At 46.6% G+C, this 17,394-nt stretch overlaps 1 protein-coding gene across 12 annotated transcripts in view; it reads left to right on the forward strand.

Annotated features, from left to right (window-relative positions):
- The window catches only part of EHMT1 (euchromatic histone lysine methyltransferase 1), a 170,200-nt gene that overhangs the window by 116,249 nt on the left and 36,557 nt on the right, over positions 1 to 17,394 (forward strand). For 11 of the 12 annotated variants that reach the window (XM_074973874.1, XM_074973872.1, XM_074973873.1 and 8 more), the window contains 10 exons: positions 336 to 524; positions 1,325 to 1,405; positions 3,358 to 3,478; positions 5,889 to 6,020; positions 8,055 to 8,200; positions 11,284 to 11,427; positions 13,096 to 13,322; positions 14,221 to 14,385; positions 15,242 to 15,324; positions 16,877 to 16,983. In XM_074973874.1, the coding sequence (XP_074829975.1) occupies positions 336 to 524; positions 1,325 to 1,405; positions 3,358 to 3,478; positions 5,889 to 6,020; positions 8,055 to 8,200; positions 11,284 to 11,427; positions 13,096 to 13,322; positions 14,221 to 14,385; positions 15,242 to 15,324; positions 16,877 to 16,983 (1,395 nt within the window). The remainder of the gene's footprint in view (positions 1 to 335; positions 525 to 1,324; positions 1,406 to 3,357; positions 3,479 to 5,888; positions 6,021 to 8,054; positions 8,201 to 11,283; positions 11,428 to 13,095; positions 13,323 to 14,220; positions 14,386 to 15,241; positions 15,325 to 16,876; positions 16,984 to 17,394) is intronic. The other variant, XM_074973869.1, reaches the window with a different exon arrangement.

The following is a 17,394-nucleotide window of genomic DNA, read 5'->3' on the forward strand; positions in this document are numbered from 1 at the left end:
TCAGTTAACTGGTCAGTCTTTACTCATGATTGCTACTAGTAAGGAACAGGGCTGGCCAGCGACCCTGCCATTAACGCTCTGTACTGCCACGAGAGCCCACTTTACTCCCATTGGCGTCTCGTCCTCCAGGTTGATAGAGCTGGTTGCTTGTGGCAGAGTCTCTGTCCAGGTGCATTAGCAGCCTTACTGGGTTCGGAGGGAGAACTCGTCCTATGCTCAATCCATAGCAGGTGGCCTGGCACAAAGAAGATGATGTGAATCTGTGGTTAGATGCAGTGGGCCAGTAGCATGGGTTGTTGCGGCCTTCCTGGTTTACGTACTTGGGTATGTGTCAGGGTGAAAAGGACCTAATTGGCATCAGCCCGCACATGAATGGGGAGAGCACAGAGGTGGACTCTGGAGAGGAAGACTCTGACGACCTGGAAGAGGAAGACGAACGTGGAGCTGAACAGCCCGCTGCATCTCCCTCCCAGGACAACAGGATCCCTAAGGAGGGCTCATCTGATGCCGACAGTGCCAGACAGGTATTTGGGTGCCGTTCGAGTGACTGTGAAAGAGCTGAAGGGGGATTTTTGTGCATGGGGACAGGACAGAGAAAGAGAGGAACCAACGTTCACAGCATGAAGTGAGGAAGTTTCTAGGACTTAGCACTTGAGGTGGCAGAGAGCAGGGCTTTGGGAGCAGAGGCCTCTGGTGATCGGCTACTTCTCCTCCTTGCCTGCTGTAGGAATTTTGGAATTGGGGCATTGCCATACAGTATCATTTTGTCTCATAGCCTCGGGACAGGGACCAGAATCAGAGGCTTGAGGAATAGAAGCAGAAACCCCATTGCAGACAGTCATAAAATTTACTTACCAAAGAGCAAGTTTCTTCCTAATCCTCTTCAGTTATAGGCTGTTTTATATCCTGAAGCATGAGGGTTTATATCTGAAGCAGTAAAAATCAGATGCACCAAACATCACCCTGTCCTTTCTTGTCACCCCTCCTGAGTGGCTGGATCTTTCTGTAATAGATGGCAAAGACATGAAGCTGGCCCTGCTTCTGGGAAGCCGCGAAGGTTATGACCCTCATGCTGGGTAGCAAAGCTTTTCTTTGTGGTGGAAGTGGAGCTTCCAATCCTGCCCCAGTACACGTGCCCGTGCTGTGAGTTAACAGATGAGGGGTTCTTGCTTTGGGAAGTGAGTTCTGTTAGTTCACGCTCTGGCTAGAGCATGGATGGGGCTTGGTGACAGAAGCCCTATGGTTGCATGATGAGGAAGGTGCTTTGGTTTGAAATAGCTGACATGGCCGACTCTTTCTCTTCTTGGGGGAATGCTGACTACAGATGGAAGACGGTGAATCTGAGGAGGAACAAGAGTCTGGAGAATCTGGGGAGGAGGAGGAAGATGGAGATGAATCCGACTTGGTAAGCTAGGCTGCGAGATGTTCCTTTTCGATCTTTGCCCTGTCGCAATATCTTTCTCTCAGGCAGAGCGTAGAAAGGGAGAAGCACCCTGGTTCCCTGCCAGTGTGACAGAGTCACTGTCTGAAACCCAGTGGAACCACCCACACGGGTGCTATATTTTCCATAATGTCCATGATCTGCGATAGAACCAGTTGCCTTCTGATGCTCACTAAAGGGCTTTTGCTTGTTCGCGGTTTTCAACAAGGTGCTGACTAGTTTCTTCTTACGTTTAATGTTAATGGAAATAGTTGATTGGTTCCTCTTAAGTTCTTCCTTAGATGCAGACCCGGCAGTTGTAAGGAGTCTAACAATTTTTTTTTAAATGAGCTGAAATTGAACCCACCTTTTCAGAACACTGTTGAGTTCATCCATTAATCCATGGCCCCAGCACTCACTGGGCCCTTTGAGCCATAGAACACCTCAGAGAATAGAGATTTAGGCTTATAAACAACACACACAGTCACCTGACTCAAGCAAAATGGGGAGACAATTGCACCTTTTTACAGTGTCCAAATGTTCGCGCTTTTTGGGTGCCCACTGTGAGATGTCTCACGGGAACTTGGTTTTCACACAGTGCTGACCTGCCTCTACCCCCTCTGAAAATCAGGCCCCCTTTTAAGGCATTCAGAATCACTAGTCACTTACGAAAATCTTTAGCCTCAGTTATTTGCATAATCAGTTTATCTGGCTGAGCAGAAGGTTGAAGGTGGAAGAAATTGCAACAAGCATAGTTTCTGTTAAGTTGGAGCAGGAAGGGAAGGTCAGATCCTGGTCAGTAGCAATGCGCCCTGGCATTGGTTTGGTTCTGGCTTCCTGAATAACTTTTCCTGTGCAGTTCCTTGATGTATCTCATTATCCCTTCTAGGACAATTCACAGTGTTGGATTTTAATCTGTAAAGCCCTTTACGGTTTGGATCCTGGCTGTCTGAGTAACCACTGCTCTCCCAGTGAGCCATCAGGGAAGAATGAGTGGCAGAAGCATTTGACTAAGAGTCCCTATAGTTAAACATCTGGAGCACAGTGTAGTCAGCAGAGAGCGCTTGGCTCTGTACCTTACTCCTCTCATTGGTCAATATGAGTCTGAACCTGCCTTGGAGAGCAAGGGCTCAGTACCAGATATTTTCTGAGTGGTTCCAGTGCGAGGGTAGAGCATGATACAGAGTATTTTGAGGAGGAAGACAATGTAGATCTGAAACCTCTTCATTGACTGAAGTGGAAGTTGGGTTGGGCCATTAATGGGATGTCAATTTAAATTTGAACATGGACTTAGAGGCTTAGATTTTCAAGGCTGCCTAAGAGATTTGGATGCCCAACTCCCAATTTTGATGACTGTTTTGAACACCCACCCTGGAGTATATTGTATAAACATATTACATACGTTAAGCAATAAATCAACCTGGATTTGTCACTGATGAGACTGGCCTCCAGAGTACTGGGTGATCTCTCTCTGTAGTGACTATGTTTAGTCTGTGTGTATACCCAGTACCTTGCCCTAGAAAAGTATGTTGAAAGCGAAGCATGCACTGTCCTTAGCGTCTGTCAGAGGATGGAGATGGATGCAGGAGAGAGATCATTAGATCATTATCTGTTAGGTTCACTCCCTCTGGGGCACCCGGCACTGGCCACTGTCGGTAGACCGGATACTGGGCTGGATGGACCTTTGGTCTGACTCAGTATGGCCATTCTTATGTTCTTATGTTTTAATGACGGAAAACATGCCCTTGTGTGTCTAGTAAGCTCTAGAAACTTCTTAGCACCAAATGGATGATTTCAAACCATGATTCTCAGTTACACTACTGGAGTGATGTAAGTAAGGGTGGTTAGTGTAAGTGGGCCTTAAAATGGATGGAAATTAGTATTGGGCCACTAGTACGGGCGTGCTTTGTGTGCAAATGGCCTTTCTGGTTATTCAGAGCTCCGAGTCCAGCATCAAGAAGAAACTGCTGAAGAGGAAAGGAAAGACAGACAGCCCGTGGCTGAAACCCACCCGGAAGAGGAGGAGGAGGAATAAAAAGAAACAAGCCAGTATGTTAGGTAATCGGTTGAATTTGTCTGCTAAATATACAGAAACAGGCCTTCCAGGTGAAGACAAAGGAATGGTGGCCTCTACTCCCAGTTGATTTGTTGCCTTGCCTTTGTAGATGTTAAGGATGGTAAGTGGGAGGAGGGAAGTGCTTGAGTGGAAAACGATTACAGGGTTAGAGGTTGCCTTTGTTACCTTAAAATGCATCTCAGGATTTGCCATAGGAACTTACACCAGCATCCCCGTCTTTACCAGCTTTGAAGAAGACACTTAGGGCAAGTTTACACTTGAACTTCAGCTACATTAGGGGCCCCAGGAACAAAAAAGCTGTCCCCAACGCACATTACTGTGCTGTTTGGTTTTACACCACCAGTCGGACATGGACTCTGCCCCCAAACCACCCACAAAACCTGAACGGTTTGAGAGTTTGAAAAGGTTCAGGGGGTACAATGGAGCCATATAGAACCATGGTGTAACCAGGGTCATCGACACAGCTACTGTTGCAGATAGACATTATTATTTATTGTTTGTCTTTTTGTAGTGCCTAGGTGCCTTGGTCATAGGCCAGGACCCCAGCGTGCTAGGCGCTGTACAAACATAGGACAAAACAGTCTCTGCCCCCGTGAATTTCCCGAACGTGAATCCTCTATATTTCAGAACACCGATGCCCAGCAGCCAGTGTTTGTGTGTGAAGCACTTATGAGCACTTCTCCCTTCACAAAGGAATCAGTAGGTTTTTCAGGTGACATGGCAGATTTGGGAATAACCCCCAATCTTTGTTCTTCCTCCAAGACAGCAGAAGAGCCAACAAGCAGAAAGGCTACAGGGGTTTGGGTAGGGGGCAGTGGGGGCAGGTTGGCTGCTGCTCCTTAGGTGAACATTTTCCAGTTAGTCATGGGATTGTTCTCTTGCCTGCCTCGCCCAACCAGAGGAAAGAGTACCATGATCAGAGCCTGTGGAAGAGAAGGAGCAAATGTGGTGGCTCCTGTGTAGTAAGAATTAAGATCCAAGCAAATCTCACAAACTCATCCACGTATGCTCAGAAGGGACACAGAGAAACCACCATGTAGACTGGAGCATGAGATTTTATTGCTCTTGTGCAGTTGCCTATGCCTGGTTTTGGGATCCCCATCATATGGAAGCAATGCAAAGTGTGTGATGATTGGCCTGTTGGCACCTCCACAATGAGGGTAAAGTTCAGAGTGTCGAATTTATTTGACCCAAAATGTGCAACATACCGTATAGCTTACACTGCCCTCTCTCTCGTGAGCCGCTGTGTAGAGAGATTGAAGGGAGGGTGGGTCTGATCAATTCTTCGGCTGCAGGGTAAAAGAGGTTGAGTCTCTAGGAATACAGCGGTGAAGCCTTTCAGTCAGCGCCGTTATTAAAGGGTCGCACTTCTCCTTCACCATTGAATGGTTTATCCAATGAGAGAAGCGGTCTTTCTGCTTGCAAACTTTCTGCAGACAGACTGACTTTTACCAACTTCTGTCATAACTGGCTGAGTGAACACGTTTCTGCCCGTGGGTTGGTTCGTAGTGTGAAAGTGATCACATCAGTCATGCCCGGTGTTTCTTTTCCCTGATTGGATGATGGAAACTTTATTAATAGGAAGTGGGGGTGCCAATCACTTCTGGGCAAATAGCTAATACTAAAATTCAGGCCTGGGTCCTGTTGCTGACCTGCAAATACAGGTGTTGGCATGAAAACCAGCTGTTCCCCAGTCATCCAGCCTGTTGGCACCAATTAGACTAAGTGGTAGGAGCAAGCAAGAAACAAGCGTGAAGATGGGTGAATCTAAAGGGGCTTGAATGCATGAAAATACTCCCAAATATCTCTTCCCTCCCTCCCCCAAAATCTCGATTCAGCAGCAGCATTGCTTATTTAATGGTAGGATAGGCACTTACGCTCCCCCCTCCCATTAATCTGAATGTCAGCTGTCCCATTCCCTTCCAGTGTTTTTATGTATACATTATTGGTTAGTTTGCACTGCCTGGCTGGGGCAGTGGTCCAGGGCCCTTTGCAGCAGGTTGGAGAGAGAGATTGTGGGGTAAGTCAGGGTGAGCTAGGCTTCCATCCCTTTCTCTTGCCATTTAAGCTTCTGCTGCTGATGCAGTACGGCAGCAGACAGATGTGTGTTTGGAAGGCAGGACTTGTTTGTCTCGTTTTATTCTTTTATCGTTACCTAAGTGGAAGTGAAAAATCGACCCGATCATACAGAGAAGGAAATAAGAGATAAGAGATCAATTTTAACATACGTGCCCAGATGTTGCGTTTTCATTATTCTGTGCGCATCTGTATTTATAGACTCTCTTAGGAGTGTAGCCTGCATACTGCTTTCTTGTGATGAATGTGGCCTTTATACATACACACACTCTCTTTTTTTTTTTGCTATATAAATATATGTATATTTTAATTTAGGTACTGAAGCGTATAAACCACCTTTGGGAGGCAGAGAGGGAGCTGGGCAGGAGAATAGTATGGAATACATGGAAGTGTCTCTTGATTCTTTGGATCTCCGAGTAAAGGGAATTCTATCTTCACAATCAGAAGGTGAGTGTCAGCTTTCTAAATATGGCCATGTACCATTTTGGTTCTTTGTTTCCTTGGTCTTATCCTCTGTATTAAGATGATGCCCCCTGGTGGCTGCTAATAGGAGAATTTGAAGAGATGCATCATTAAAAAGGCAGCTAGCTAATCTCACTGAGCTCAGGGACATAGGTGGCACCGTTACTCTCTGGTCCCAGTGGTGTGCAGAACGGGGTTCAAGGGAGGGAACCCCGCTTAAATTAGGTTACTGGGTTTTGTTGGTGGATTTTAAGATTGCAAACATTTCTCAGGGGGGATGCAAGCCTTCATGATTTTGGCTGACTTTTTCTCCCTCGATTCTTGTCTGCCCAGTTTTGCAGCTCCCCCCCACCCACCACCACCGCTTAAATAACCCTTATTTACCCAAAAAGTACCACGCCACAGCCCTGCAGTATTCTACAGTCCTAGCCCCCAGCACCGCAGTGTGACTATTGCAAAGTGGGGTGCGTTGGATCATTCCTGTAAGTACGTTCTGAGACGGGCAGGTAGACTCCCTGAGGATGGAATGCTTCTACGCAGGAGGGCAGTACCCAGGGATCCAAATGCAGGGCTATCTGCCTGTTGGCTCCAGAGAGGCCTCTTCTAATGAGAAGGCTGCTGTTCCCAGTGCTGAATTTGTCTTGAGTCCAGTGCTTCATCATAAAACTGACTCTCCCCCACATTCTGCTGCCTTTGGACGTCTGCCTCATTCTTTCAATCATGGGACATCACAGAAGTCGTGGGAGTGTCCACCATGAACGGAAAGTCAATTTTTCTCCCTTCCCGAAGCCTTCGTGAGCTGGTGGTGGGTGTTTTGACTAGATCTGCTGAATGTCAGAAGGGCTGTTGAAATGGCAGCTTGGAAGGAGAAATAAACTGCTCCCCACCTTGTGATCCTGGCAGAGGCTTTGTTTTCTTAAGGCTCTATATCGCTTTTACACAAAAATGTAGAGGGGCCTTCACCGCACTGTCAAGACCCTGGCTTGTTCAGCTAGTTGGCTGCAGTAGAGACAGACTTTATCCATGGACTGTGGTGGTTCTTGGAAGCATGATATTTACAGCTTGGGGACATTCCTTACAAGATGAAAACGGATTGGTTTTTAACCCTTAAAATGGTGTTCTCAGAGGAAAAAAGAGAATATTGTTTTCACAGTGGCACCAGAGAGGAATCTCTCCTGTGACCTGAATGATTAGTACTGGTGTTTCAACCTTTGCCCAGAGTTAAATAACTCCCCTTTTCAAGCTTTTTTATTTTTTTTAAATCAAAAAGCAATATGATTACTTCACTTGAAGACCTAATAGCTTCCCAGGCTTGGCTCTGAAAAACAAGATAGTTTAGAATTAGCCAAGGGAAAATGTCTAGGAAGTTTTTTTTAAAAAAGTGTGTGTTTCTGTAACTCAAAAATATGTAAAGAACACTGTTCAGATAGGATTCAGATATTCCGTCCCTGGCTCAGATGAAATATGCCAAGGAATATTTTTCAACCATGTCATAAGCCTTTGCAAATAGAAGCCAGTGATAAAATACTTTGCTGACATTCTGCTATGCTGCTATAATGTAGCTTCAGACTTTGAACGGCAGTTGGTCCCCTGTAAGTTATCTGATACTTAGAGTATTGGGAGTCAGGACTACTGGGTTCTCTATTCTCTGCCATAGATGCACTGTGTGACTTTGGGCAAGTCACTCTTTTTGGGTGGGGTTTTCAGTTGTCATAAGTGCCCGCTTCCGTTGAAGTCGGTGGTAAAGTTCCCAGGGGGAGCAGAGTTAGACCAACCTGAACATATCTGAAAACTCCACACTGAGTACCTTGGTTCCCCCCCATCTGTAGGATCGGGATAAGAACAATTGCGTACCTATGTTACAAGGTTTAACTAATGCTTGTAAAGTGCTTTGAGAACCTTGTATGGAGGGTGCTCTAGAAGGGTAAAGCTAACATTGACCAACTGTGTCCTTTTCTTCCCTCTGGGTGTTCTCAGGAAGTAATTAGAGAGCTGACTGACTTGCCTTTTGCACCTTAGGTCTTTCTAATGGCCCTGAAGCAATGGAAATGGACGGTCTTCAGGAAGTGCCTCTCTGTAGCTGTCGAATGGAAACCCCCAAAAGCCGAGAGATTACCACACTAGCCAACAACCAGTGCATGGCAACGGAGAGTGTGGACAATGAGGTAGGAGCCCTTCCTTCAGCTTCCTCCCATGGAAGGGTTAGTCCCCTCTGCTTCACGTGCTGAGGACTCTGCCTGCTCTCTTTGGGGAGAGAAATTGGATGTGCTGAGTTGGTTTGCCAAGGTCTTGACTTTGTCAGCAGGAGTCTGAAGAGGTCTGTGCTGAGAACATAAGTGTGCTCGGTTTACAGGCTAGTTTCCCAGCCTGGGGCAGGTCCCCAGACTGGTCCATGCAGAGGGGGTTTGGGAGCAAATAGGACAAAGAACTCTCCTCGCCGCACATGTGTAGTAGCAGGTAAAGTGGCTGTCAGCTGCTTGAAAGCCACCTGCCTTCCCTCCTGCTCCTGCCCTGTGACTAGGCTCTCGAGGGATGTAGCTCAGCTTCAGAGCCCGTGTTGCAGCTGCACAGAGGCGCCAGTAGACTCTTCCCCCTGATAGTGTGTGCAGTTCTGGTGAGAGGGGCGTAGGGAGGGGAGAGAGCCAGGAAAAATACCCACCCCCCTACCCCACACACACACAAGGAAAGGAGTAAAAAATTAGTGGGGAGGATACAAAATGAGAAGGAAAATAAGAAAGAGGCAGAAGAGAGGGGACAAAGGAGACATAGCAGCTGAGTGGGGTATAGTGCAGGGAGCATCTACCAGGCCACGCAGAGGCGCTATAGCATGGTAAGATCGGGACCCTCTGCTTTGTCTGAATAGCGAGACCGTGCCCTTTTATTGGGCTGGGAACACAAGTTCCAGCACTCCATACATCACAGCCACCCACTGAAAACAGGGACGTGCCACTGTTGCACCAAGCCAGTCCAGCTGTAGGGGATGGCGCCCTTGGAGAGCGAATGGGGCAGGGGCAGCAGGTGGTTCTGTGCTGCGTGTCTCAGGCTGTACAGCTGGGCTGGCTTGTTAAAATAAAGGCACTCCAAACCAAGTGGAATAAAATACATTCGCATGCATCAAACTGAGAACATTCAAACAGAGGAAACATGGGAGGCCATTTCTCTTGATTACCCAGGAGCCAATACAGACTTTTCCTAGCGCTTGGAAAGTGTTTCTGGAGCAGTTGCCCGCCCACTAACTCCCACCCATACTTCCCCTCTCCTGCATTACTCCTTTGCTGCAAGGCTTTCTATATCCCAGAAACCCTGTGCTGCCTTCAGGTTCTCCTGGCTGAAAAGTGCTGCACTTGTGACTTTCAATTAACCACAGTGGGACCAGCCCAGTTCCAGTGGCTGCCAGCAGCCCTGAAGTAAGCCCCCGATTCGTTCTCTCTGGGGAGCTTGGGAGGTACCAGTTCAGGCAAGAAAACAAACTGTTAAACTTCCTGTTTACTGGGAGACGCTTTCCTTCCCCGCAGAACACAGTATCACTTGCTGAGCCGCTTGCACAGGGCAAGGAGTCAGAATTGTTCAGGTTCTTTTTCTGGGTTCTGGAAAGAATTGGGAGTGGGGGAATACTTAACAGCCTTTCGCAGGCCACTTGTATTCCAGTCACTTACACGCACGACTACCCCATGGCAAAGGAATCCCCAATGCAAGACAGGGGCTAGTCATTGAAGGGAAAACATCCCTAGAGCCTTGGGGAGGAAAAGACATGGAGTCTCACTCTCAGGGGTCTCTAGACAAGGTAGAGGATATGTTAAGAAGCTATACAGTTCTCTGAGAGCTCCCTTTCTCAGACAAATTGGGGGTGAGCGGGCCGAAGGAATAATGGCCGCCCTTTATATTAAGTTTGTGTGTTATAAAGCATTAATAAGTGGCTAATAGATGTTTTAAGCATGTTACAGGACTAGTACGTAGCTGGATGGTTGTAAGCACAATATTGGAAGGGGTTATCCAAGGTTATAAGCCACCTGTTGGCCTCTACAGCAATTGATTGTCAGTTTGATAAAAGAGCCACTAATCATTTATGTACTCTTTAAAAACTACCTGGAAATGGAACCTTAATAGAAAAGGTGACCAAGGTAACATCAGAACTACTTAACACAGACAGGCCAACCTGCCGTATGTCTGATCAAATTTGCTTAGTTTATAGGTAAAACAAGGGAATTTGTTCGCTAACTTTCAGCTCACTCTGAGTGAGAGGGTGCCACTTTTATTAGTGGCTCTTCTGACCCACGCAGTGGTGTTGACAGTCACATCAGTGAGCTTTGGGCCCAGTGTTTTGATTTGGTAGGGATGTTTATCACAATAGGTTGTCATGGCATTTAAGGGTGGGGGGAAGGAGGTTTTTTGGAGGTGGTGCTGGAGGGGTAGAATTTAAGGAGTTGGTGAAAGTTTTGGAAACCCCAACATAACACCATGCTGCCTAGTGCTTGGCACTCAGGAAGTGAAAATGACAAGATGTATAAATGTGAATGCAGCAGGGGGAAGCACTGATCTAGCAAAGCAAGCACTGATCTACCAAAGTGTTTAACGGTGAACCCTGATATAGGTGATCCTGAAAATAGGTTAATAACCTAAGGTAGTGGGAGAGAACATAAGGATTCTTTGAATCAGACATTGATGGTAACTCTGTCCCTAGAAGGCCAGATTTTTTCAATTTTTTTAATGGTTTCAGCACACACTGCTCGCACAGTGTGTTGTGCTCTTATGAAAATTTGGGCCTTAATGTGCCTGGGCGTGTTCCAGCTCGGGACCTCAACAAGCACAAGCCATAATTTAATTGTACAGTGATTCTCCCTCTGTCTCATGATGTGTTCACTTTCGAACAGTAATGAGCTTTGGTGCATTAGGTCTTGTTCCCTCAGTCAATGACACCCTGTGTTTCTGGCAAAATGAGAGTGAGTGTTTGGTGACTCAAACCCAGGGGGCTGCCCATTCTGCTGCTGCTTGGCTCTTGCGTATTTCCAGTTATGAATTTCCTTATGAGGATTGAATGACTCTCTGGTCCATATGCATGTTAGTTAGTAAATGATGCATTTCTTCCTGTGAGAGCAGCTTTCCCTGCTCCCTATTGGACAGCTAATGCTGTCTGGCATGCATCTGAATGGCTGTGAAAAGGCTAGGTTTCATCACGGCAATGTGCACAGAGGGTTATCTGTGTTTTGGTCTCCAGTAATTGCATTTCCTTTCATTATTCCTATTCCAGCTGGGCCGGTGCACAAACAGTGTGGTGAAATATGAGCTGATGCGCCCTTCTAACAAGGTCCAGCTCTTGGTGCTGTGCGAGGACCACAGAGGGAGAATGGTGAAACACCAGTGCTGCCCTGGCTGTGGATACTTCTGCACTGCAGTAAGTCTCTCATTTTAGCCTGGGGGTACCCAGAGGTGCTGCAGGTACCTAATGTAGAGGCTTGCCATGCTGCCTTTCGGTGATCACACATATCTTTTCTCCTTCTCACTGCTGGGAAATGCTGCTTTAAATGCTGTGGAATAGGTACAGCAGCAGCTAGGTAACATACCCTGGGCTATCTTTAGCTTCCAGAGGAACCTCAAAGAATATTATTGACTGATCCAGCTTGACAGCTGTACCATGTTGGAGGCCTTGCCTTAAGAATTTCAGGGCTGTGGGTTTCTTCTCCCCCACACTGATCTTTCCCATAATGACCTTTCACAGCTTACCATCGTAGATTTCAAATCCAGAAGGGACCATTGTGACCATCTAGTCTGACCTCCTGTGTAATGCAGGCCAGAGAACTTCCCCAAAATAATTCCTAGAGCAGATCTCTTAGAGTAACATCCGTTCTGGATTTTAAAATGACCAGTGATGGAGAATTTACACGACCCTTGGAAAGTTGTTCCGAAGGTTAATTTCTCTCTCTGTTAAAAGTTTGTCTTATTTCTTTGTAAATCGGTCTCTGCACATGTGACCTGTTGTATCCCGTGTGCATTGCTTTGTTTGCCATGGATTATATATAGTGAATTTGAGTGGTGTGGTTAGAGCAAGACAATACATTCTAGTCCCAGCTCTGCCACTGAGGCTCTGTGTAGGTTTGGTCTAGTCACTTAACTCAGCTGTGCCTCAGTTTGCCTATTTGTAAACATGGGATAATATTTACCTGATTTACATGGGGATTCAACTAACCTGTCCATGTGATTGGCATGTCTTGGTTCATAAATGCTATCCCAGAGTGCATCAGTCTGTGCCATCACAATAGATGGGCTTCAGGTAACACTGGTGCCACAGAATGATGGATTCTGGGATGACTTCGTCATCAGGAAGTGTTGGAGGATTTTGGAGCGTGGAGAAGAAAGCCATTAGAGCCAGTTTAGTGGTGTTCTACAGCACACACTTCTAGGGCTTTGTGTAAACACGAAAGTCATCCTGATTTAGCTAAGTTGGTTTAGAAACTGAAGTCGCCACATCGGTGTAACCCCTTGCATGGATTCTCTTAAATTGGTTTAGGAGTGTAGCTCTGTGTAGGTAAGGCCAGGCATTAACTCCATTGTCAGTGTAACTTTACAGCACACCTGTAAGTGAAGTCCTGCAATAGAGGTCAATTGTCAGATTTTCTTAGTGTGCAGACCTATCATCTTTACATGTGCCCTTTTTGCTTTTGGGAGCATCTTGTGCACAGAGAGCACATCCTCTGGGAAAGGGGAAGTGTTACTCCAATGTATAAGCCATTACAACATGCCGCATATTAGAGCTTGTGTTTCTAGAAACACAGCAAGAGTTTTGATGTTGGGAGATGTCAGAGCAGAGAATGGGGAACCAAGATTCCTGGGTTCTGTTGCCAGATCTGTTAGTGGCTTGGTTTGTAATCATAGCCAGTCAGTTGTTCCTCATTGCTGCTGTTTTGTTCATCTGTAGCATGGTGATAATTCTGGCCTTCCTTCCCGGCATGTGCTGGTGATACTAAAGCAATACTAAAGGTGATAGATACTAAAGAGAAGGGTGAAGAACATTATTATTTATGACTGAACATGTGAACTACTTCTGTGTGTTCTCTCCCCCCAGGGTACTTTCATGGAGTGTCAGCCTGAAAGCAGCATTTCTCACCGTTTCCACAAGAACTGTGCCTCCCAGGTCAATGACACGAGCTACTGCCCGCACTGCGGGGAAGAGGCCTCTAAGGCGAAGGAGGTGACGATAGCAAAAGCAGACACGACCTCCACGGTGTTGCTGACCTACGAGCAGGAGAAGCCAATGGCTCTAGAGGGAAGGGCAGACACCACCACAGGGAGGTGAGTCGCTGCTCAGTAGAAGCATTGGGCTCTCCAGTGTGCCTTGATTTATGTCTGAAACCCCCCACCTCTGCTTCATGGATCAAACAGGTTCCTGGTTCTTGTCTTATGTGCCAAATCCAGCAGCTGGAAGCTGAAGGCTGTCCCAGGATGATGCACTAGACTTCCACCTCTGAAGACCTGGCCTCCCATGTCACAAGTTAAATGAGTTCTTGGTGTCAGTCCAGTCCCCAGAGACATTTGTCCCCCTCATAAAACCACTGTGTAATTCAGCATATCTTGCATTCTGCTCAAGAGGGGCCCAAAATTATCAGGGAGAGATGCAGGGACTGAGGTGGATTGGCAGAGCTGTGTGGGGAGCCTAGGACTGGATTAGTAGCGGGTGTCTGCGGGTCAGGATTGGGGTTAGCAGATATCATCTCAGGGAGCAAGCTTACATAGCTCCAGACCATAACACATGTGGCGCTAACCAACCAGCATGTGTGCATAGAGAAAATCAAAGCAAATCATCACCTGTTCTGGAAGTCTTCGTATTGAGCAGTGCTTAAGAGAGATTCTAAATCTTGAGGTTTATCTGAGCATGTGCTAATGATCTTTGTCACTTGCCGCCTTGTCCCAGCAGTCTGCTGAGAAAGTACAGTGCTCTCTGCCCCATGCTGCAGTTGTAGCTGTATCCCCAGATATGTTTCTTAGAGCACATCTACTCTAATGAGAGGGTAACGCTGCTTCTGGTCCGAGGGGAGTTCTGGCCAAGAGGCCACTTTTCAAAATTGTTTAAGCCATTTGCATTTAAAACTCGTTTTCTTTCCTTATTTGGCATAAGACATATGTGCTCTTGTCTGGGTTCAGTGCTTATGTTTGGCTATCTCTCTCTCTCTCTCTCTCTCTCTCACTTCAGTGGCATTGGAACACAGTTGTCTGAGGAAGACAAGCCAGAAAGTTCGGCTGCTGAGGGGTTTGATTTGGCTGGGTCTTCTGTTTTTGTGAAGCCTGCCACTGGCCTGCCTCAGGGACCAGTTAAAGAAACCTTGGAAAGTGCTTTGATTGCCCTGGATTCAGAAAAGTAAGAACTGGCCTCCAAGGCTCTCCAGTGCCCCCCAGGTTCATTGGGCTGGAACAAACCAGGATTTAGTCTGTTTGGGCTTTGAGGCCCACTTGAACAGGGAGTGTTTCTATTCAGATGGGTCATTCTCCACTGAGGATTGTGGGTTCTGCAGCACAGCTTCTGCTGCATCCATCATGCTGATGGATTTGCTAGTGGGGATTAGTCTGCCTTCCCACAGACCGTACTACCAAGGTTGACCTACCAGGGATCCCCATTCACACTCTTAGCACACCGACAAGAGTGAACCCCAAAATCAGGAGCTCCCTCTGTCTGGCTCCTTGAAGCCTTCTGCCTACTTGACATTCCGGGAAACCTGGAGTCCTCCAAGAACAAGGTAACAGCTGCTGTTTAGCAGCCCTGATAGAGGTCTGTTGAGCAGCTGAACCCAGTGGAACGTTTACACGAAAGGTATTACTGAAGGAGTCGAGGGGAGGAAATGCTGCTTCCTGCCTCTAACGCCTCGCTCTGTGCACACAGCCATGTGATGCTGGTCACACGGTGCTCGAGTGGGTGTGGTAAAAAGCCAAGCGCTTGCCGTAGTTGCATTCTCTTGCCTTCAGTGAGGCACATCCACTGGGTGAACCCAAGGGCTCTGTCTAGTGGGCTCGGGGATAGGGCTGTCCATGGTATGTCTGAAGAGGGTTGGTAGAGAGTGGTAGAAAGGTGCCCTTCAAGGAGAGCAGATGCACCTGATACTTCCTGATATTCCTTAGGAACAGACTTCTGGCATGAACCGATGGCAGTGAGGAGAGGACAGAGCTCTTGGGACTTTTCTTTAAGAGTAAATAATAAGCCTATTTCCTCTCTGCTACAGACCGAAGAAGTTACGGTTCCATCCGAAGCAGCTGTACTTCTCTGCCAGGCAAGGGGAACTGCAGAAGGTCCTGCTTATGTTGGGTAAGTGGATCCTTCCCAGAAGGTTGCTAGTTTGGCAGTACTCCAGCTTGTGCAAGTCAGTTGCCACAGTCCAGTTCCCTACTTTGCATTCCCTGTTGGCCCACGTGGGAGGGTGTTGGAAGCTAAAATCAGTTTTGCCAATAAGTTATCATTGACAGTTGTTTCTCCTCTCTCTCTCTCATATGTGGACCCACTGCCAACTTGCATCTGAATATGGACAAAGTTTTATACAGATGCCCATCCTTAACTGCCCGCAAACACCCTCCATGTAATTTTCCAAACTGGCAAAATTTGCCTAACCTCAAAATGAGTGTGGGGGGTGTGTTTACAAGCGGTATGGAAGGTGTTTTAAATTTAGGACCCTCAGTGAGTTTGCAGAGAATGAAAGATTCTCAGTGTACAAAGCTTTATTATTAGAGTGCTTAATAAACTTCAACTGGAGGATAATTTTGAGATTCTGATGTTGCTTTTATCACTGATCACATGGGAATATTTGCTCTTTTTGTTTTGGTTGCAGGACACTGTTGAGTAATTTTTTCTGTTGATCATTTTAGCTCCTCTCCAGTGTTTTGCAATACATGTTTGCAAATACTTTCAGTCTTTTCTTTTCACAAACACCTTTGTCCTTTTGGCAAATATCGACTGCGTTGCCTGAGTCCTTGGTAGTAGTGAAAATCGATTCTGGTATTTTGTTTAACTACGACTTCATCCTACATACCATATTGTCGTGCCCAGCCATCATTGCCTGGCCATCATCATCATCTGTCAGTTTCTGCACAGCTGGGCCAGATCTTCACCTGGTGTTAACTGGAGTAGCTTTATTGACTTCAGTGGAGCCCAGTGTTTACAGAGGCAGAAGAGGAGTGCTAGTGATCCATCAAGGACTTGCTGGTGGTCCAAAGAGAGCAAGCTGGTCACAGGGCTTCTCCCTGTCTGCAGTGGTTAAAGTACTATCCTGGTACTTGGGAAACCTGGGCTCAATTCTCTGCTCTGCCACAGACTTCTTTTGTGACCTTGGGCAAGGCACTTGGTTGCTCTGTGCCTCAGTTTCCCATCTGTAAAGTGGGGATAATAGCACTGCCCTACCTTACAGAAGATAAATATGTTAGAGACCATGAAGTGCTTTGAGATCTACTGATGAAAAGCACTATAAAGAGTTAGGTGATGGTGGTATTATTATTATTATGATTGTAAGAGAAGCTACAGATAGATTAAATTATTTCTGTTACTTCTCCATGTCAACAATTGGTGTAGCAGCCATCGGGATGTTAGAGAATTGTGAATGAGAGGGGAGGTGGCATGCAGGATAGCAAATGGGAAGAGAGGCATCCATGAGACCGTCTCTGTGTTAAAAGGTAGTTCACATCACATCTGAGAACTGCCTGGTCTACAAAAATAGTCACTCTTGGGTTTCATTGGTTTAGCACTTGGTGGTAGCAATGATGTAACAACAATTTAATTTAAGATTCCAAATGAGATTGGTGGCAGTTCGCTGGTGGTGGTTCTGCTGATCTCTGTATCCCAGCTGGAAGAGTCTCTGTTTGTTTTTCAGTGGACGGGATTGACCCCAACTTCAAAATGGAGCACCAGAATAAGAGAACCCCTCTCCACGCTGCTGCAGAGTCCGGGCACGTGGACATCTGCCACATGCTGATTCAGGTTCATCTCCATTTATATTCTTCAAATCAAGAGGCTTCTCTCCATGCCATGTCCTCCTATCCCCCATGGCTGAAAAATATTTGGGAATTAACCTACTGAGCCTTTCCCTTCCACTATAACCCCTTAAATCTCAGGATTTCCTGTCCGTCCGCCCCTCCCCTCACCTGAATGTAGGCTCAGTGCTTCCATTGCAAATCAAAGGCACTGTAAATAATAGTGCATTCTTCTTCTGGTCTGTTGAGTGTGAGCTGGTGAGATTTGGACACTACTAAGTTTGTATAAAGGGAGACACCTGGTTAACGCGAAGAACCGGAGTACAAAAAATGTTTTGTATTGGACCCCTCTTAAATGAATGGTTTTAAAAGAATGGGCTTTTTAAACTTGCACGACGGTAAAGCACAAGGAACAGGC

The sequence above is a fragment of the Natator depressus genome, chromosome 16 (assembly GCF_965152275.1).
Source record: "Natator depressus isolate rNatDep1 chromosome 16, rNatDep2.hap1, whole genome shotgun sequence".
NCBI classification, from domain to species: domain Eukaryota; kingdom Metazoa; phylum Chordata; order Testudines; family Cheloniidae; genus Natator; species Natator depressus.